Source organism: Chiloscyllium plagiosum, unplaced genomic scaffold (assembly GCF_037043375.1).
Source record: "Chiloscyllium plagiosum isolate Xiang-an unplaced genomic scaffold, Cpla_swu_hap1 HiC_scaffold_39, whole genome shotgun sequence".
Classification (NCBI taxonomy): domain Eukaryota; kingdom Metazoa; phylum Chordata; class Chondrichthyes; order Orectolobiformes; family Hemiscylliidae; genus Chiloscyllium; species Chiloscyllium plagiosum.
In genome coordinates, this window is record NW_028270177.1 from 24,204,438 (window position 1) to 24,226,094 (window position 21,657).

The window sequence follows — 21,657 nt, forward strand, 5'->3', positions numbered from 1 at the left end:
TGTAATGAAATTTAGTTTCCTTTTTTTTTTCAAAAGAATTTCAGCTTTTGTTTCCTGTCTAGTTGTCCTGGAGACTCTTACCCTTGGAACAGTTGCTTTCCCAGAGGGTTCTGAGAGGTAGTTTCTATTTCGCTTAAAAAGCCTAGGATTCCTTCACTAAGTGACAACCTCATTTTCAATAAAATTATTGTAGAAATGTAGGATGAAGCAAGAGAAAGTAATTTCGTTCTTCATATCTACTCTTCAAAAGATCATAACAAATTCTAGTTACTTTTTCACCATTTATTGGGGAGCTTTGTTTTCTAATATTCATTGATTTGCAGGGTAGTGCTGTTTAAAACATAAGCTCTATTAATACGCTTAACTGCAACAATTGATTAATGTTTAAGTGAAAATTTTCTTTAATTCAAAATATGTGCATCCACTCATGATATGTTTAAAACCTAGCTGAGCCACTTCTATATTACTTTATTTTGTTAATATTATTCCTGTACTCTAAATTATACTTTTTTCATTCTTGATTATTTTTGCTCGTCAGTTGAACATTTTTTTGTGTTCTACACTAATTATAATGGAGGGCCATTATAACACAGATGTTGGGGTCCAAAACTCAAACTGGGTTACTGTTAGACTGTGTAAATAAGAAACTAATTATCCTATCCTAACTTGTTAAATGAAAAATTATCTTTGTACTGAGACCCTCTGCATCATTAATGAAGTCATGCTATCTTGAAGCATGTTGTAATAGCTTTCAATTAGCGATTATTTGTGCTGACAATTTTTTTTCCATTAATAGCTTGGGAGCCAAAAACTTTGCAGAAACCAGTGATTGTAGCAGGTCCCCAGAATCTCACTGTACCTGTGCATCACACTGCCATGCTGGAATGCGTAGCCATTGGTTCACCGAAGCCTCTTGTTTCTTGGAGTCGTTTAGGTGAGTTGCACACTTCTTTTGATTCCTCTTACTATTCAGGCAATAGTTGGACAAAATAGACAATTTAAAATACCGCAACTTTCTTGTTTATCAAATATAACTTAGTATTGTTCTCAGCACTAAAGAAAAATGAAACCATTATCATTTAATAATGCCAAGAATTTTCTGAAGAAATATATTAACATTTAACCCGTTTTTAACAGTTTGAGTTAATCTGTCCGATGTTGACCTGGTTTTAGTGATTTGATATAAATATCTTTTTCCAAACAGATCACCGATCTATTGATGTCTTCAACACTCGGGTTCTGGGGAATGGGAATTTGATGATATCTGATGTGAAAGTGGAGCATGCTGGAATATATGTGTGTCGGGCCACCACACCAGGCACACGCAATTACACTGTCGCCACAGCAATGCTTACTGTTTTGGGTAAGCTAACCAGAACTAACATGCAGTCATAATAGCCAGTACTGTTGGGCTCCTTGGAGCCAACAACTTCAGTAACAGAAATTGTGGTCAGGGACTTTGTGGTCATGTCTGTGCTTCCTGTATGTGCAGTATCTTCAGGTGCAAGTATCTTAATGAAGCAATGTTTCAAGTTGTTAATTTATGTGTCAGTGTTAGCTGCTTGAAGTTTTTAAATAAAATCAAATTATGAAGATATTGTATAGCATTCAACATTTTTCAGAAATAATCCAAGTATTTAATATACAGTGACACTTTTTGGAAATGCTGACATCATTACTAAATCCTTTCACCTGTCATTCCTATACTTACTGACCTCATTGGCTCCTAGTGAAGTGCCTCGTGTTGTAAAAAGTTTTATTGTCGTTTTGAAATTGTGCAATGGCCTTGCCCCCATCCTGACTCAAATCTACAACCCTTGGAGATATTTGTGTTACTGTACTTCTGGCCTTTTTGATTCCTCCATTATTGCCTTGCTTTCCATGCTTTCAGCTGCTAAAACCCTAAGTACTTAGAATTCCCTCACTAATTCTTACTCCCTGTCTCACTGCTTCATCTTTGACATAGCATTTTGGTCCTCTATTACAATATTTCCTTGTGTACTATATTGATTATTATTAGCAATCCTGTAAATCTTGGGCTTTTACTTTATTGGAATTGCTATATAAAGACATTTGTAGTAGTGGAGGTAGAAGTTGATGAACGCAGCAGTATCCAAGTATACCATGAGAATGGGGTGTTCAGTTAATCTCTTTCAATGTCCTTTTGAGGAAAGAATAATGACCAAGAAAGGTACACTGTCACTTCAGCATCTTGGATTTTTTATTTCAAAAATATGCCTTTATATATATACACATTGTCATGAATACAGTTCAGTTCTGTACAGTTGTACATCAAGTAAATGAATAGATCATTGGACTTTGACTCTATCCAAAAACCATAGACATCTCTTACACATAAAGTACTAACATTTACAAATATCTGATGCGCTGGGAGACCCAATAACTGAACCGACTGGCATTACCTTCAGCAAGAAGACCTTTAGACAGTGGTCTTCCCCACTGTGCCTTGGTGGCGGCTGCCCCAAGTTTTAGTGTCTCTCTCAGCACATACTTCTGGACCTTTAGAATGTGACCGTCTGCACCACTCACTCGGGGTCAACTTCTTGTTCTAGAAAACTAACAAGGTTTGGGTAGACCAAAGAGCATCTTTCATGAGGTTGATGGTCCTCGTTGCACAGTTGATGTTTATCTTGGTGTGCATCCCTGGGAACAGGTTATAGAGCATAGAGTTCTATGTCACTGAGCTACTCGGGACGAACCTTGACACAAACCACTACATCTTCCTCCAGTCAACTTTTGCAAAGGCACATAATAGCATCCACTAGGAAATGGTCTCTTCAATCAGAGCACGAGTTTCCAATTGGATTTTGTGTGGCGAAAAATAGAGACTGACTCTCAGTCTGCTCGAGCACTTGCTCTCTCACTCCCCTTAGTGATACTGCTGCAATTGTGTGCTCCGGTTGACAACTTGGTGTTGCCAACCTAACTGACACACAGCTGAGATTGTGTTTACGCTAATTTATGTAGAGTAAAACTTTTAAGGTAATGAGTCAAAAGAATACAATAAGATACTAAGCATTCTGTAAGAGATATGTGAGCAATAGAACAATGGCTAATTCAATATACTCACATAGCTTGGTTGTTGTGAAAGGTTTAGTTGGTAATCAAAGTAGTTTTCTCATAAATAAAAGAACAGAAGTGCGTATTTTAAACCGACTCTGATTGATTTTTCTCTTGCATTGAACATGGGTCTTCTAATTTATGGATTCCTTTTTATCCCCTGTTTCTCAGCTTGTATATCTGATTTACAACATGTAAATAGACGTTTGGGCCATTTTCAGCTTTTTTTGACTTATGACTATTGTCAATATGAAGAGTTCTTAGTGCTGCAAGTTGACATGTTTACCTAAATTTAGGAGAATAGCATCTGTGCTTGCAGATTTAGTTACAGCTCATCAGACACACAATAAAGCTGACCTGCACATAGGTCAGGGCTGGCGCACTTTAGACCAAAGACAATCTCTGTTACATTAATATAAGATTTTCATTATTTTCACCAGCCATCCTGTGGCCACTGCATTGTATAGCTAACAATTGCCTAATTAAAACCAGTTATTGTGGGGTACCGCACTCATTAGGAACTGGACTGAGCACCAAAGCACTTAATACTGTTGCAGTGGCAGACAGGAGAAGTCTGTTCCTCATGGCTGGTCTTGTTTACACTCCCAAGGCAAAGAACATTGAAAGAATCTTGGTGCTTTGAATTTATAATCAGGTGACAGTCATTTGTTTTAATTAAATACCTTTTTAAGAGGACCAGAGAAGTTAGTGTTTGTATATAAACGTTGTTGCGAAGCTATCCACTGTCTTGTAGCAGCTCATCCATCATGATGCACAAAATCAGTCATGTAATGCAGAGTTACTATTTGCATTGACCTATCCCACCAAACGCAAAGTTGATTCAAACGAATTGAAACAGTATATTGCCTTCAGTTTCTTCAAATATAATTTTTCATTATCTATGACCAGAGAAGTTCTTTCACTATAGGATGTTGGATTTCCACTGAAGGTGTGCTTGACTTTGCCACTGAGATTGCACTCCACGCTATGAATTTTTATTTTTTGTGGTGTTTCCTTGTTATTTAAGTTTAGTTCTTTTGTGAGGTAAGATGCATGACACTTGTAAAGATTGCAAAATAAGCATAAAACCTAACTAGGTATTTTTCAATGTTCCAATCTAGCCCCACCTTCCTTTGTGGAGTGGCCTGAAAGCCTGACACGGCCACGTGCTGGCACAGCCAGGTTTGTGTGTCAGGCAGAAGGTATTCCTACACCTAAAATTAGCTGGCTGAAGAATGGACAAAGGATTCACTCCAATGGCCGCATCAAAGTCCAGTATAGCAGGTACTTGGTTCTGTGTTAAGTTTCTTATTTGTAGAAATAAGCATGAAAAGTTGCAACTATTTTCTAAAGTATGTTTAATTTTGATTTTATGGTGTTAAGTGCAGTTTTTTTTTGTCCACTCTATTTCTGTCTAAATTCAGTAGGTAATGACTTTTACTTGCACGGTAAAATAAATTGATTTTTTTAGGTGGTCATGCCTTATGGGTCTGTGCAGTACTAATTCTTAAATTATGATTTTCTTCCTGCTTATTTTTCAGTGATTACGCTTTTCATGCAGTCAGAGAGGCCAAAGATGTACAGGTTAGGTGGATTGGTGATGTGAAATTGCCCTGTAGTGTGTAGGCTAGGTAGATTATCCATGGGGAATGTGGGGTTATGGGAATGGGATGGGATGCTCTTTGGAAGGCCAGTGCAGTTATCTGGGTCAAATGGCCTCTTTGCATTGTAGAGATTTCAGATTCTATGTTTAAAGATACATTTTCAAATTTGTTTAGTTTATATGCAAGTCAATTTGAGTAACTTGTTATTTTTAAAATTGATTTCAAGGTGACTTGATACAACTGTATACAGGGCATAACGTTTCACATTTAAACTTGGTGATGCCGGTTGGTTAATAGACCGCATAGTGTATACAGAACCATCAATATTGGGAAGAGTTGGAGGGGAATGGAGCTCCATTTTATAGGTTCTGTGTTGCAAGATCATTTAAAAATCGCAACACCAGGTTATAATCCAACAGGTTTATTTGGAAGCACTAGCTTTCGGAGCGCTGCTCCCTCAACAGGTAGTTGCGGAGTATAAGATCGTAAGACACAGAATTTATAGCAAAAGTTTACAGTGTGATGCAACTGAAATTATAGATTGAAAAAGACCTGGATTGTTTAAGTCTCTCATCTTTTAGAATGACCTTGTTGGTTTCAGTTGTTTCATATGTAAATCGCAAAACATTTTTAAAAGTTACATTCTCAAGTGAACTTTAATATTTGGTGTCATGTTGGCCCAGATAATGCATTTAAGGTGTGAGCTGCCCTGTGTGAGACTGTCTCTGTTTGTGCCATAATGGTCAGATTGATTCCAATCTAAAAAACAGATTTACAAAATCTTACATGGATTCATGCAGTTTTTGAGCAAAGTAAATTGTAATTCTGCAAGTACACAAGAGTTTGTGGGGTAAATTTGTATGTATGCATGTGGCAGGGTTATGTGATGGGGTGACACTATCTGAGAGAGTGTATCTATGTGTGAGAGTGTAAAGGGATAGAAGTTTGAGAGGGTGTGTGTGTCTGTCAGTGTGTGTATAGTGCAATGGTGTCACCTTTATTGTGATGTGAACCCAAGATCCTGGTTGAGGCCATCCTCATGAGTACCGAACTTGGCTTCAGCCTCTGCTTGGCCACTTTTCGTTGTTGCCTGTCCAGAAGTATGCCTTGGAGGACGGTCACCCGAAGGTCCGAGATTGAATGTCCCAGACCACTGAAGTCTTCTCCGACTGGGAGGGAACACTCCTCCTCTGTTGATTGTGTGGTGTCCATTCATCCATTGGCGAGACCAGAGGCTATGGCAATGTGCTGTGCCTCAGGGCATCCTTGCCTGCAGCCTATGACATAGGCAACTTTGGCTGAGTCGCATGAGTACCTGCCACTTGTGAGAGGTGTCCCCATACGTAATAGTGGTATCCGTGTTAACATTCTGACACGTCTTGCAGCACCTACCGTGACAAGATTGTATGATATCCTGAAAGCCGGGCAGTTTGCTATGAACAGTGATCTGTTTGAGGTTTGATGGTTGTTTAAAATGCGAGAAGAGGTGGTGTGGGAAAGGTCTTGGTGAGGTGCTTATCCTCATTGATAATGTGTTGCAAAGAACATGGCATAGTTTTTCGGCTCCTGGAAAGTTCTGGACAACCATTACGGTTTCTCGCTATTGCATGTCGGAACTGGCAGTCGATGAGTTGAGTATGAATGGGGTATGATTTTTAACTTTGTACACCCCAGTCCAACACCAGCATCTTCAAATCAGGATCATTTACAGCCTTGTATTGCATTTGTTGTATTGACTTGTTACAAGTGTCTTTATTGTCTTGTAGAGCATGGAATTTCAACTTTGAGAGTAATGGAAACTACTGCACAGTGCTAAAGGGCAATATGCCATTGATTCAGTTTTAAGCATTAATATTGGTTTCTGTAAGGGGTATCCAAACTTGTCTGACTAGCACAGTAGTTGCAATTGTTGACAGGCCTAAAACATTATATGTAGACACTTTTACGTCAGGTTGCTGTACAGGGCTCTATTACCTGTAGATCATTGCTACAACAAGAAGTGTGCAATTATCCTTTTTGAGCTTTTGTTTATGCTGCATGAAGTCTGTCCAAACTAATGAAAAGTTGTGGTTGACTGTGTGAATACCTGTAATAGATGACTTTAGTCTTGGAGGTTTTGTGGCTCCTTTCTGCATTGGAATTGTCCTAGATTAACTTTGGAATTATTCTTTTATAGAAATAAAATCTGTAAGTAGATTCAAAGCATTTTCTCACAAATTGTTCACTTTGTTAGTTTTTCAGTTTATTAAATGTACAAAGTATTGTCTCCTTTTAAGTTTTACGTTTACCAATGAAACAATTATTCTATTAAAGAACTGCACTTATTTATTGATTTAATAGTTTTTTGCTTAAATTGAAGTAATTAAATTTTTTTGTTGAAGCAAACTGGTGATAAACCAGATCATTCCTGAAGATGATGCAATTTACCAGTGTGTGGCTGAAAATCAACAAGGATCTGTTCTTTCAGTGGCTAGGCTGATTGTGATTATGTCTGAGGACAGGCCTAGTGCACCTAGAAATATCCAGGCTGAAACTGTGTCCAGTTCAGGGATTCTTCTGTCTTGGGAAAGACCCATGTACAATTCGGATAAAGTAATTGCGTACTCTGTCCATTACATGAAAGCTGAAGGTGAGTCCTGAATTTTATTCATACAATTCAAGCTTGTGCTGCTGAAGTATATTTTCTTTCATCAGTCAGATAGCTAGAATTGTTCATTTTAAAGCAGCCTCCTGGGCAGTAAAGCAATCTTTAATGCAGTCAACCTACAAGATGCATCTTTGCTAGAACTTTTAAAGGAGCAGCTGTTTAAATGTAAATGAAGTAGCTTGTTTTAAAGCTAATCTGCAAGTATCATTTTTTTTTGTTGTGTGGGTTTGGACATTCTCCATTCCCAATGTCTAATTGGAATGTGAGAAGTTGACCATCTGTTGTTAATATTCTGTTGTTGGGCAGAGGTCACAAAGACAGAATAGCCTCTCTAATGAAATGGGAATAGCAGCCTTCTCTGTACAAATAATGTGATCTGTTGAGATGATTAAAATTGGGTAGTAGGTTTACCTTCTCAAGGGAAAGGTGTTTATTATGAGTTCATAGAACGGAGTATAGAAATGTGTGAAGGTATAATTAAAGTGTGTGATGAAGTGTGTACAAGCAGTACCATTAGTTTTCTGAAGGTATTAACATGTTGGCTGTGGAGTGCAGCTTGCAGTCGAATGGTTGCTTTGTATTCCATTATAGTTATTTCATTAAGCCCCAGCATGAGTTCTGTTGGGAGTATTCAGCAGGGTAACAAGACTCTTTAATTTTCCTTCAAGGATTTTGTTTTCTAGGTCAGAAATCAGAACTTTTGAAATACATTATTAGCTGGTAATTACTACTAGTGTATGGGCCTCTTAGGTTTTGCACATTAAGCGGCGATTAAGCTTATTCATGAATGTGGGAAAATGTAATTGGGAATAATTTTGCTTTTGGCTGGGATTTAAAATGCAGTGTTTTGTTGAAGGAGAAAAGCACTGGTAAAGTTCATGATGGGAAGATCGACTTTTTAACATGAATTATGTGACTGTTATCACAGTGGATATGGAACAAAAATTCATTTGTCCTAAAATGATATTGAAAATCAAAAATGTTTGTCATTTTAGACAATGTTCAGATATTTTGTTACTTTTCCATCACATCTCTGCCTTCTAAAGAAATGCAGCCATAATCTCAAGCTTACATATTGAGAGAGGATTTTCTTTCCCCAGGTTTAAATAATGAAGAATATCAGGTGGTTATTGGGAATGACACAACTCGTCACATTATTGATGATTTAGAACCAGCCAGCAATTACACGTTTTATATTGTGGCATACATGCCCATGGGAGCTAGTCGAATGTCGGAGCATGTTATTCAGCACACATTGGAAGACGGTAGGAAAAGTGATTCTGAGATGTGGCATGTAGACATTGGCTTTGATACAGAAATTATGTAATGCAATAAGTATTTCATACACATTCCTACTTGTGGAACAGTTGTACCCCTAGTTTGTTTCTCCACTAGGTTACTGGAAGAGTTTATTTCAATGCAGGATTCCTTCAGTTTTACAACACTTGGAAAGTGGCTAACCAACTTTTCTGTTATAAATTTGAAAAATGTTTACTTTTTTGCAACTGCAGTATATTAAATGAATCACCTGATATCGTTAAATGTTGGAGAATTGGTGTTGTGGATGGTTTTGTTTTTTTTAATGTAAATCACCAGCTTTCTACAAGCATGTATCTTGCCTTCTTCCACTTCAGATGAGACATCTGTTCCATGCAATTCCTATTTTTTCCAACCACAGTCAAAAAATATGCAAGCTATTTTCTTGGTTCCCATTTAAGTTTTTCCTCAGGTTTTCTAAAGCAAGCTGTGAAATACATCAGCTGTTCAGTATTTCACTGTGAATATTGATTTTTAGTTACATCTTGGTGAATCTTGGTCAACCCACTTAATTGAAGTATAAAACTTCAAAACGTTTTGCCCATCAGTTGCATTGTATATGGCCCCATGAATTTGAGTTGACTTCTCCTAACAAATAAATACATATACCAAATGAAGACACCATTTTTTAGAAGCTGTTTGTTGAATAGTGTGCCATCCATATTGTTAAAATAAGCTTTTGATCTCCATAGTTGGCGGTATAATGTACAATTTTTTGGCATTTTGTGCTGCTTTTTCCTTTGAGAAAAAGGTATGTCCTCTTGTTGCTAATTTTGGTGGTGTTGAAAAGTAAGATTACTAGTATTAATTTAACACTTTATTTCTTTTCAATTCTTACTCAGTCCCTTTGAGAGTGCCAGAAATCAGCTTGACTAGTCGCAGCCCAACCAACATCCTGATTTCGTGGCTTCCCATTCCAGTCAAATTCCGAAGAGGGCGTATTATTGCATATCGCATTCATTACCGTAAGAGCACAGAAAGTGCCGTCCATCTTGTGGAGCTTCCAGGAATCATATCAGAACATCTACTTGAAGGTGTGGAGCCTGACAGCACCTACCTTGTACGTATCTCTGCAGCAACCAGAGTGGGGTGGGGAGAATCTTCAATCTGGACATCCCACAGAACTCCAAAAGCTACGAGTGTGAAAGGTAATGCATTATATTGATAAATATCGATGTTCATATTGTGGAATTACAGATTCTGACTGTATAAGATTTGGTCATTGGCTGTCTAATGGCAGCATTGATGCCTGTTGTGATTGACCACAGTCTGTCAGGTGTGAAATAATCATGTATTTGGAATTGGGATGCCTGTTCTGAGGTGTAAGCATATGTTTAAACTTGGTAACTCAATTAGATAGATAGTTGGTGTATTATGATTGTGAAAATGTATAAGAGAATAGAATTTAGAAGCAGGAGTAGGCTATAGGGGCTTGTCAAGCTGCTCCACCATTCAACTAGAGGTTGATCTGCCACAGCACCATTTTCTCACACTATTCTCCTATCTCTTGATGTCTTTAATATCTAGATATCTATTGATATCTGTCTTGAATATGCTCAGTACGTGAACTTCCACAGTTCAATGAGGTGGACAATTCCAACGATTTGGCCCCCTCTGAAGAAATTCCTCCCCTCAATCCTAAATAGCATTGGTTCCCATTTATTCTGAGACACTTTCTTTTTTCCTCTTGGTGCCAGAGCCAATCCTCTTATACTTACAGGGACTAAAATTATACACAAAATGGGTGAAGTCTCCCCAAGACTCTACACAATTCTAGGAAAACATCTTTACTCCTGTTCTCAAATCTGCTTGCAATAAAAGCCAGTGTGTCATTTACACACCTAATTGCTTTCTGCATCCGTATGTTGGTTTTCAGTGACTCATGAACAAAATAAGCCAGATTCCTTCGGACATCAACACTTCCTAGTCCCTCACCATTTAAGAAATAATGATGTTTTCACTTTTTTGCTACCAAAGTGGATAACTTCACGGTGTTTTTCTGCATTATATTCTGTCTGCCATGTTCTCATTCACTCATTTTGGGGGTAAATCCCCTTGAACCCTCTTTATATCATACAGAGAATTCATGTTCCCCTTAATTTTGTCAGCAGTAAATTTGAAAAGTTCAACTTTATTACTACATCCCAATTTTTGATGTAAATTGAGTTGCAGTGGCCCAGACAGTCTTATGATATCCTCTAGTCGCAGCCTGTCAATGTGAGGAAAACTGGTTTATTCCTGTTTTCAGTCCATTAACCAATTCTCTATCCATTCCAGTAAAACATGTGCACAAGCTGTAGATATGAGGTCAGTCATACAGTTATGAGATGAGAACTTCACTCAAAGGGTATGGAATTCTCTACCCCAGAGGGCTGTGGGTGTTCCATAACAGAATGCATTTAAGGTTGGGGAAAAAAAAGTCCCACTCCTCTCCCTTCAGATCATGGTTTCAATTGTCTTGTGTAGTTTGGTGTCAGTTTTGTTCTTCCGATTAATATTGCTGTGAAGTGGCTTAGGAAATTTTGCTGTCGCTCAGGGAATTGAGGGTTATTGGGAATAGGTAGGAAGGTGAAGTTGAAGCCTTCGATCAGTCATGACAGTATTAAATGGTGTACCCTGTGTGTTTTGTTTTATGTTTTCTCATTAGTCCCAATCCTACCTGTCTAATTTTGTTTGCAACCTCTTGTGTATGACACTATGGAAATTCTGCTGAAATTCCAAATGCATCATATCTATGGATGTTTCCCTCCTGCCTCACTCCTGCTAGTTATACTCTCCTAAATGTGTGGGGGCAATATCAAATTTTAATAGACCATGTTAAACAACGTATCTAGCTTAGTTTTGCTTTTGGGAAGCCCTAGTTTTAGTCCTACAAAATTGTGTATACCTTTTGCAATCTCAGGATTCTCAAACATTGGACCAGTTGTGCTGAACACACCTGTAGTATTATGTGCCATCTACCTGTTAGTATGAAGTTGCACTTGCTCATTGTCTTTGGCATGGTCAAATATTCCAATTCTCTTCAGAAGTATTAATCAGAAGGTTAAAAAACAGCACCAACCTCTGTAATGCATTAAAGTGACTGACTGAAAGCTTGGTCAAGAAGGGGGCTTTTAAGGAACATTAAGAAATGCGAAAAAGATGACTAGTCAGGGAAAAAGTTTAGGGAAGGAATTCCAGAGCTTGAGATATTGGCAGCTGAAGGCACGATCACTGCTGGTGAAGTGATAAAATCGGATGCCCAAGAGGCCAGATTTAGAAGCGTACATACAACTGAGGATTGCAATGCTGAGGAACATGAGAGGTAACGATAAGAATTTTGGTGAGGTTTGCTTAACTTGGTTGCTGTGTAGGTCAGCTAGCAGGAGTGATGGTTGAACTGGAACTTGGTATGAGTCACCAGCTGAGATCTGCATCACTTGATGCTTGCAGAAGTTAGAATATTTGAGACCGGCCAGGGGCGTACTTTTGTTAGGACTAGAGGTGTGATAAAGACGTGGATAAGGGTTTCAGCAGATGAGCTGAGTTAGTACAAGGAATTAGGAAGTGATATGGTAATGGCACAGATATTTGGTCAGAAGCCTTGTATGAATCAAATATCCTACCACTCTGGCAATTGAACAGATTCAGCATCAGTCCGTGCCATCTACTTCATCCCTTTCCCTGGCAATGATCTAAGGTCGATGGGTTTGGTCCAATGAGCATTTCTTTGGAAGGGATTTTTGCCAATCCAGCATTGAATGCTGTGCAAGCAGACTGATAATTTAAAAACGGAAGGGGAATGAGAGATGAGGTCATAGTTGTGTTCATTAGTGTGCTTATGAAAATTGACTGACAACCAGGGATAAAGTGCAGATGGAACAAGGTAGGTGGGGGTTTAAGGATAGATCTTAACCCTGGGAATATTTAAGTGGAAACAAACCAAGTTTGTCCAATCTCTCCTCATAGCTAATATCCTTCAAGCCAGGCAACATCCTGGTAAACTGTTTCTGTACTCTATCAGAGAGTAAGGACACTTTGGATAATGTCATGACCAGAGCTCTAGACAGTAGTCCAAATGTTGCCTAACTAAAGTTCTATGCAATATGACTTGACAATTTTTATACTGTATGTCCTTACTGATGAAAGCAAGAATGCCATATGTCGCTTTGACCACCTTATCCACTTGTGTTGTAACTTTCAGGGAACTATGAACCTGTATGCCTAGATCCCTTGTATGTTGATGCTACCAAGGGTTCTGCCATTTACTGTGAACATCCCTCTGCATTGGATCTCCCAAAATGTATCACCTTGCATTTGTCTGGATTAAACTCCATCTATCTTTTCTCTGCCCAAGTCTCCAGTTTATCTAATCTTGTAACCTCTGGAAATCCTCATCGTGATCTGCAGGTCCCCTGATGTTTGTGTCATCTCCAAACTTACTAATCAGGCCACCTACATTATATGCTGGCCCTGAACTCTAATCAATGGCTTTTAAAAGATTTCAACATACCAGATGTGGATTTATCCTCAAACAGCCACCCCAATCTACATTCCCCAGTTCCTGCCTAATATTGTGGTAGCTAGTCTTCCCCCAGTTTAATACTTTCACCTGAGGACTATTCTTGTCCTTTTATCCATAATTAACTTAAAACTTACAGAACTATGGTTGCTGTTCATGAATTGCTACCTCCATTGAAAACAACAGTCCATTTAGTTTTGATGGGAACATAAAGACTTTCTCTAATAGTTCAGTCCATACTTAGGTGAAGCACAGTGGAAGGCTGTGTATTTCATTCTGTTACATAATTACCATAACTCTGACAAGAGTGTTAAAATGATCGTTCATATTTTCACCAATGATGAAGAAAATTCAGGGTTTCCGTTCTTGTCAGCCTTTTTGTCATGCTCACCAGGTCCAGGCAAGAGTGTTGCCTCACACCTGCTAATGAAGCCAGGGGTTTTAAGATCCTGAACCCTTTGCTAAACGTGTTTGGGCTTCCACTCCAAAAGAAAATCATGAGTTAAAATCAGAGCAGTAAAATTGAAATTGACTCAACCTGAAGGCTTATTTGGCACATTAATACTTCTGTTTGCTTTTCCCTGGTCTAAGTTTGGCATTGGAATTAACAAGAGTGGTGAGTCTTTTAACATGGAAAAAGTAATTTTTTTTACATACTGCCAATAGCAATATTGTGGTTTTGCAAGATGAACCATGTATCCTGAGGTGCAATTCTATTTCATTAATGTAGCTATTAAGTCCATTAGAACAATTTTTAAATTTTAAAATGACACAAACTGTGCACAGTGGATTCTGTTACTCAGCAAAATAGATCTGCATGCTCTTTTCTCATTGAATTGTCCAATGTATGAAATAAATCTATAAATAAGCAAGTATGAGTTAGTTTTGTACAATGCATTTTTGTAACTGAGATACAAGATGAAGCTTTTCTGATTTTAGGGATGGAAATTAAAACCACCTATCCTGAGGGAGAGCATATGGTGATCTGCCTGTTGTCCATAAGAGATTGTTGCAATAATCTTGTTAAGATGTTGCTGCTGTTACCCTAGTAACCTTTGCCCTTGTGCCAGTAACATTAGGGTGGGCCTCAAATCAATGGATCATGAATGTTTGCAATGGTCTGCTTGCCCCAAAAATAAAGATGAGCCTGTGTTTAAGAATAACTGATTCTGCAACTGTGGGAGGAGAAGATATCTTGTGTTTACCTTTTGATTTTGGTAAGTGGTATCCATCCAAGAATAATTCAGTTTGGGCACAGACAAAGAGATGGTGTGTTTATGTGTGCTGATACTTCCAAATAAACAGTCAAAGCACCAGTATTTCATTCGGTGCATGCTATCTTAAGCCATCAATCTTGGAGCTGTCAGGCCTAGAGCAGGACATATCCCTGTGGGGCTCCAGGCCTGTTGTTTTCATCAGATTAGGGGAATAAGCAGCAGGGTGGACAGCATTCCTTCCCTTAAAAGAAGAAAAGCAAGACTTGAAAAAGCTCATCCTGAGTTCTGCTTATACTTGTGTTTTTTCTCTTCCCTTCGTGTAGCCTCCTGTCTGTCATCTCTTGATTTCTGTAACTTTTTTGAAAAGCCTATTGTTTTGTGACTACTCAGCACAAATCATGATCTGTGTAGAAACTATGACCTAAAGCAGTGTTTCATTTTTAAAAAAATACGCATGGTTTTTTCAAATCCTGAAAGTTTGGATTTCCAATTTAAATGTTAGTGTAAGGGGCAAGTTTAGCTGTTGGAAAGCAATAGATATTTTCTGAAGTAGCTTTACTGACTGAGATTTGAATACCTGACTTAAGTCACAACTGTACTGCAGTCTTTCTCAAAATAGAGACAGTGGAAGTGCTGCCTGAATTCACCAGCCACTTGTTTTCAAGTTTCCTTCACTTTTTTGACATTTGTGAAGATGTTTGTTTATTTATGGGACTAAAGCTTTCTATAACAGCAAAATAAGATAGCGTCAGTAGCTTTTAGCTAGTCGTAGACATAAATAGTGTTCTAAGAACTAATGCAAGTGCTATGGTGCACATTGACTCGATTGATCTTTTTCTTATGATGGTGTTTGCATTGAATGTAAGTATTTGACTCACTCCCAGGTGTATAGAAATAACTGAGTTCGTTTCTTGAATATTTAAAACAATGATGAAACATATTTGAAATTTGTTGTGCAACTCAAGTAAACATACAATGTAACAGAAAAGGCATAAATAATGTTTCCCATGTCCTGTTTCCACAGTCCCCTTGGCCCCAGAGCTGCGTTTAGAGCCATTGAACTGCACAACTATTACAGTAAGTTGGAAGCAAGCAGAAGAAAATAGTGTGCACATCCAGGGATACAGACTGTTTTACAGGGAGGAAAGTCAACAGGAAACTGGGCCAATTGGACTTGGCATGCAAGATTCCCATTACACCATCAGTGGACTTGGTATGTAATTTTCAAATCTTTCACTAAGCCTTAACTTACAGCCTCTACTTTAGAATATTTGGTGCTGGTACTTTTGACTTTTCATGTTGATGTTTTCTTTATTCTTCCCCTGAATAGATTTGTTCAAAATGCTTTGGTTCCAAAGGTACTTGGTTATCAATATTTGCTGTGCTTGTATTTTACTTACTTTCTGAAAGTCTTTCAATGTTTTTTACTGACCATACACCCCCATTGCCCTGTTAATAGTTCATTTTGTTTCCTTGTATACTTATTCGAGGCTTCAGTTGTGCTGGAATTCCCCAAGGGTGGGGGAAGGGTGAAATCTAATTTTCCCTCTGGATCTGCTCCACAGTAAAGTTTATGAACAACAAACAAGTTGCTTGACACTAGGTACAGAAAGGTCTGAGAAAACTATCCCCATGTTTTGTTCAGGGAAACCTATCCAGTATATTTGAATGGAAAACTGAAATTTATATTCAGCCAATGGACAGAAATTAGGAAACAAAATCTATACTGAAATAGAAACTAATCAAACATTTTCTTAGGTATCTAAGTAACAAACTCAACATACAACTTGCATCTGTGCTGTGAAGGTGTAATTTTTGTTTTTAAAAAGTATACAGCTAGTGCAGTGCTTGCTACTAGTGTATAACTACTGTAAGTAAAAATTCAAACTTCTGGATGCTGTGCCTGCTTTTCCAAATAAGTATAATTGGATTGTTCATGAGCTTGAATAGTATATTTACTTCTTTGTCTCCCTTGGCTCCACTAAAAGGGGGGCAATTTGAATCAGCACAATTCCCGAGAGAAACTTATTTCAATAACTGCAAAATTGTCCACCTTCCATTTGAAAATGCCATTTCTGAACACTTGCATGTTCCTGTTAAATGCTTCATTGCATCTCCTTTTCAGTGGTGATGCAGAAATCATAACCTTTTTCTTAATGTAACTTAGAAAACAAAGGGTTTAGTATTACATTGTATCATTTTACACCTCAGCCCTTCCTGAAAGAATTTTTTTTGTGTTGTGAGAATTATTTACACAACCTTTTCTGTCAACACAATCCTTCAGCACAGTTGTTCGGCATTTATTTTTTGTTTCCAGACCACCTGAAATGATCTGAAATCTAGTTCCTGCAGTCCCATGTAACCATTTCAAACGTTAATCAAATTGTTAAATCAGCACTAAGGTTTATACAGAACCAAATTACAGTGAGGGTATAAATTGGTTTCTGTGCACACAAGAAATCTTTTCACATGCCACTGTAAAGCTTTAGACTTGTATGATAGGCAAACACTATGCTACCTTTTAGTTTTTTCTTTAATGCACATTTGCTAATGGATATTATGTTACTATTAAGATTCTATTTATCTGTTTGGGAAATATTTTCTGCATAGTGCTTTCAGTTGTAAGTTTTTGAATATTTTAGTATATGCTTGGGACTGCTACTGTTGCAATTTAAGCAATGTAGTCCCTATTTGCAAGCATGATTCTTCAGAAAAGAAAAGGAACAGTAATATTTGAATATTATTACATTTGAAATTCTTAGTCTGAATGATCTATTAGTGTAAGTTATTGCAGGATTATTAAGTCTGACCTCAGTCACTGTTTGGCTGTGGCCCTTGACTGTTGCTTGGTGATGAGCTTAGATTCACGGATCCCTGTCAAGGGCCTCAATCCCCGTGTGATGTGGGAACAGCAGCACATTCTTAACTACTAACTGGACAACTGACCATCTGTGGCCATTCCAGCCATAGCAGGTGGCTGGCAGCTGACCATTTAACCAGGCAAAAAACTGTTAGGGACAATGAAGCACGAGATTAGAACAAAACCAAATCATTGATTGGATTCTGTTTCTATTCTAGTGTTTTGGATGTTGTTAATCCTCCTTAATGTAGCTACTCTGGCTTTGTTAAAAAGTCAAATCAGACAAACCAAAATAAATGTAACTTTAAGAAACACTCATTTTTATTCCCCTGTCCTTATTTTCTAGTCCCATTTCTTCAAGTTAATGTTGTTGTAATATTGAAATGCCTAAACCCTTCCTGAAAGGTATCTATCCAAGCTCAAACAGTATTCTTAAAAAGTTGCCTAATTGAATTGCACTTCAGTTGACTCAGCCTCAGTGACCATGTTTTCTAAAATACTTTGAGGATAAGTTTGAATGTAATGGCTGAACTCTGCAATACAGTTTATTGTTTGTAAACGTCTCTGTCAAAAACATAAGCAAAAAATAAATATGTAAAGCTGGTAGGATTTTAAAAAAACTTGCTTAACATTTTGCTCCACACTCTTGTCTCAAAGATGCAGCTCAAGAAAGATAATCTTTAACTTTGCACTCAAATTAGAAAGCATGAACCCAGAAACACCTGTATGCCTTCTAATCCTTTCATTTTAAATTTTAGTTTATCTTTATTTTTGGCATTTTATTTCTATAAAACTAATTTGGGTTATTAGACATTCTCATGATAAACAGTGTGGTTTTATTGACTGTAAGTCTCTGTTTCCAAAAAGTAAACTCATTCCACTTATTTCATTCTTATGCCTTGTCACCAAGTTCCAAATGGAGGTTTTAGACGGAATGGTTTGCTTAAGGCACTTGTCCCAGTCACTGGCTTTTGACCTCTTGAAGCCCATGATTTTATCTCTTCCCTGTGAACAAAGATAAAGCTCTGTCTCTACTCTAACAGACACTGGCAATTTATAAATGTGACCTTTTTGCCACCCTGACCCACTTTAGGAATAAAGTTTAATCAGTCAAGGCTTGAAGTGATACTAAGAAATTTTTGTGTGGGTTTGATTGCCTCATCTAGCAACGAGAGCATATCACTAATGTATTTACCACAGTAAATTACAACTGAATCAACTGTGAAGTTGTGTTCCGCATGGAAAAGTGGAATTACTTCAATTGCTAATGGATAACTCAAGCCTGCAACAACTATGAAGATGAAAAAGGTTTTAATAAGTTTTTCAGGTACAAGTTTAGCATTACCATTTTAAAATCTTTAAATGAAAAGAAATTTCCATGGCAACACCTGTTGACAACAAATGGTCCTACAGGATAAAAATTAATTTTTTAGGTTCTGTCTTCACTGTATTTTCTTTAATACAGTACTGAGGAACCGTAAACTTGGTTTAAGTTCAAGCCTCATCTGCTCCAGAGATATGGAATAATATCTCTGAACAGACTTTTTAAAAATAAAATCTGCACTGGAAAGGTGGAATACAACTTAATGAAGTCCTAGATGTTTAAACACTTGGGTTTGTGGATCCTTACATTAAGGAACTCTGACTGGAAAGGTACCTTGCGTATGTATGGAGCTTGCACATTCTCTGTGTTTGTGTGGGTTTCTGCTGAATGTTCTGGTTTCCTCCTGCATTCCAAGCATGTGCAGTTTAGGTGGATTGGCTATGCTAAATTGTCTTGTAGTATCCAGGGTTATGTAGGCTAGTTGGATTAGTTATGGTAAATGTGGTTAGGGTGGGGGGTGTTGGGTCTGGGTAGAATGCTGTTCGAAGGCTTGGTGCAGATTGGATGGACCGCTTCTGTCTGCATTGTGGGAATTGTATAATTTTAATTCAGCTTAATAAGCATTAGAATTGACAACAAGATTTTTTTTAAAGATCATGAGCACCTAAGCAATTTGCTGTGGCACTTGGATGATAATGCTTATTTATGCATAATTGGTGTTCCCAACTAAACTGTACTTTTTAAAGCAGACTTAAAATTTTAAATGTTGATGTTTAAGCCATAGGAAATTTGCTTTGTAATGATAAACTGAATTTCAAAATAAACCCTCATTCAAAAGATTTAAGGTTTAAAATAAACATTCTTCAGTACAGACATTTAAGAAAATTTACAAGCATGTTCAGTTACTTTTATCTTTTCATCTGTCAAAATTCTATTCTTATCAGAAACATTAAGATGAATTTTTACAGTGGGTTTAGACGTAATATTTTAGACGTAATTAATATTTAGATGTCCTATTCTTTTTATCTTTAAATGTGTTTCACTGTAGACTTAAAAGTACTATGTGCAGTCATGAGACTAAGGTCCTATTACACTATTGCTAATTTTACAATGTCTTTTTTGAGAAAAGAGCAATTTGTCTTCTTTGTTAGTTTGCCACCTGTTACAGCAAAATTGTTTTTCATATACCTGCCACATAAGCCATTGATTACCTTTTTTTTCTTTGCACATGTGTAGATAAGAACAATGTACACTGTGGAAGGTGACATTTAAGAATTGACCTGGTCATTTGTATATTATGATGGTCTGATTAATGTACCAATTGGACAGCACTGCTAATAATGACTTTTGAGCATTGATCCTCACAGGGCAAATCACTAAATAATATACTGTGCAGTGCAAACAGAAATGTGGTAGGTGGTGCTTCAAACATTGGATTTCCAGGGTTGAAGGAACTTATCTTGTCCTGTTAAGATGGGGCATTTAACATACTACTTAACACCGTAATGTAGAGTCTAAAGTGATCTTTGTGGTCAACTGTGCAGATCAGAAAGTTCCAGGTTCTGATCCTTGGACATTGCTTAACTGATCCCAGCTGGGTTATGTTTAGTTAGTGAGATGCAGGGGCTTCTATGCTGGAATGTACTGGGGGGCCTTAACATTAGGAGGAGGAAAGAAATCGTTCACATTGCCACTTCTGATTTGATTTTTGTAATCTAATAACCTCAGCTGGAAAGCACGTGTAATGCTCATGAAGTTGGAATCTGATTCTGCTTTGATACCTTTATGGTTGAATAGCGAAACAAAATCGGTGGAAAAACTCAGCAGATCTGGCAGCATCTTTAGAGGGAGAAGTAGAGTTAACATTTCAAATCCAGTCTGGCTATTCAGAAAGGACAGGTTTCTACACTTGTACCTGAAAAATGGTCATTTGCTAGGCATTTGCATCCAAATGTGAACCTACTCCCGAGAACCACTTCCTGTGGGATAAGGAAAATAAAGGTACAGAGAGACATTTAGAAAAGTACAACATTGTATTGAGTCATGTTTCACCTCTTGCTGGTTTTTTTAACAGTACACCAATTTTAGGCTCTTGTTTTTTGGTGTAAAGTGAAATTTTCAGGTTTGTTTTTGTTTTCGGCAGAATATGAATTAAAGAACAGGAGTTGGATAATCACATTGGGGTGGAGCTTATGTCCTATTCGTAATTTCAGCCTATGCACTTGAGGCCTGCTTTAATGATGGTCTCCCAGGGTGCAATAAAGTTATACAGGCCAGGGTGGACCTGAAAGACAACACAAATTGAGCTAAGCACTATGAAAAGGGGAGGCAAATTGGTAGGAAATGGAGTCTTTTACTAGCTGTTTGTGTTTAAATAGTTGCTGTGAGTTAACAAGGTGTGAAAATGTAATAAAGTTAAGAACACCTGTATGGAAGCGTGCCATTTTACAATGATGTGACCCTTTTTAACCTTCTGAAAGCTCAGTTTGGAAAGTTGCTGTGCTAACTTTAAGATGTGCACTAATCTTTGAATCATTTCAACATAAAGATTTAATCAAGCTGTCTTTAAAATGTATCCTCTGACAATTGATACTTAAAGATTTGTTGAAAGTTGTCCAGGAATCCTAAGAAGATAACTGAACTGCTTTTAATGTCTTTACTTCATGCTTTTACTGTTTCATGATACAGAATTCAATGCATTAACGGTATTTATCAAGAGTCCTATCTGCAAATTATATGCAAATATCTTGATAATTTATGGGCATTAATATTCTGAGGAGGAGCCTATCTTGCATACAGGCCAAAATGTTAGATATTTTAATTGCTATTATATATGATAACTAGAAGTTGTGATTATCTCTTTCTTAACATGTCATAATCAACTTTGTCTTTTACTTAAACACTTGTATTTCAGAAGTTTGAAATTATGCCTCACTCCAAGTAAAATCCAGTATTTGTTACTATGCTCTCCTCTCCCGCTCCCTCGTGCTCTTGCAAGTTTGTGTTGTGCCATCACAGGTGCTTCTCCATTCCAAGGGCAGGATTGCAATTTGTAGGGGAGGACAATGAGAAAGTAACATGTAGTTCTTTTACGTAATATTCCGAA

General features: G+C 37.5%; 1 protein-coding gene across 2 annotated transcripts in view; it reads left to right on the plus strand.

The window, feature by feature from the left end:
* prtga (protogenin homolog a (Gallus gallus)) overlaps positions 1 to 21,657 on the plus strand; it is a 119,172-nt gene that overhangs the window by 55,336 nt on the left and 42,179 nt on the right. For both annotated transcript variants that reach the window (XM_043677488.2, XM_043677489.2), the window contains exons 5-11: positions 797 to 934; positions 1,205 to 1,363; positions 4,203 to 4,365; positions 7,067 to 7,314; positions 8,433 to 8,597; positions 9,492 to 9,797; positions 15,392 to 15,580. In XM_043677488.2, the coding sequence (XP_043533423.2) occupies positions 797 to 934; positions 1,205 to 1,363; positions 4,203 to 4,365; positions 7,067 to 7,314; positions 8,433 to 8,597; positions 9,492 to 9,797; positions 15,392 to 15,580 (1,368 nt within the window). The remainder of the gene's footprint in view (positions 1 to 796; positions 935 to 1,204; positions 1,364 to 4,202; positions 4,366 to 7,066; positions 7,315 to 8,432; positions 8,598 to 9,491; positions 9,798 to 15,391; positions 15,581 to 21,657) is intronic.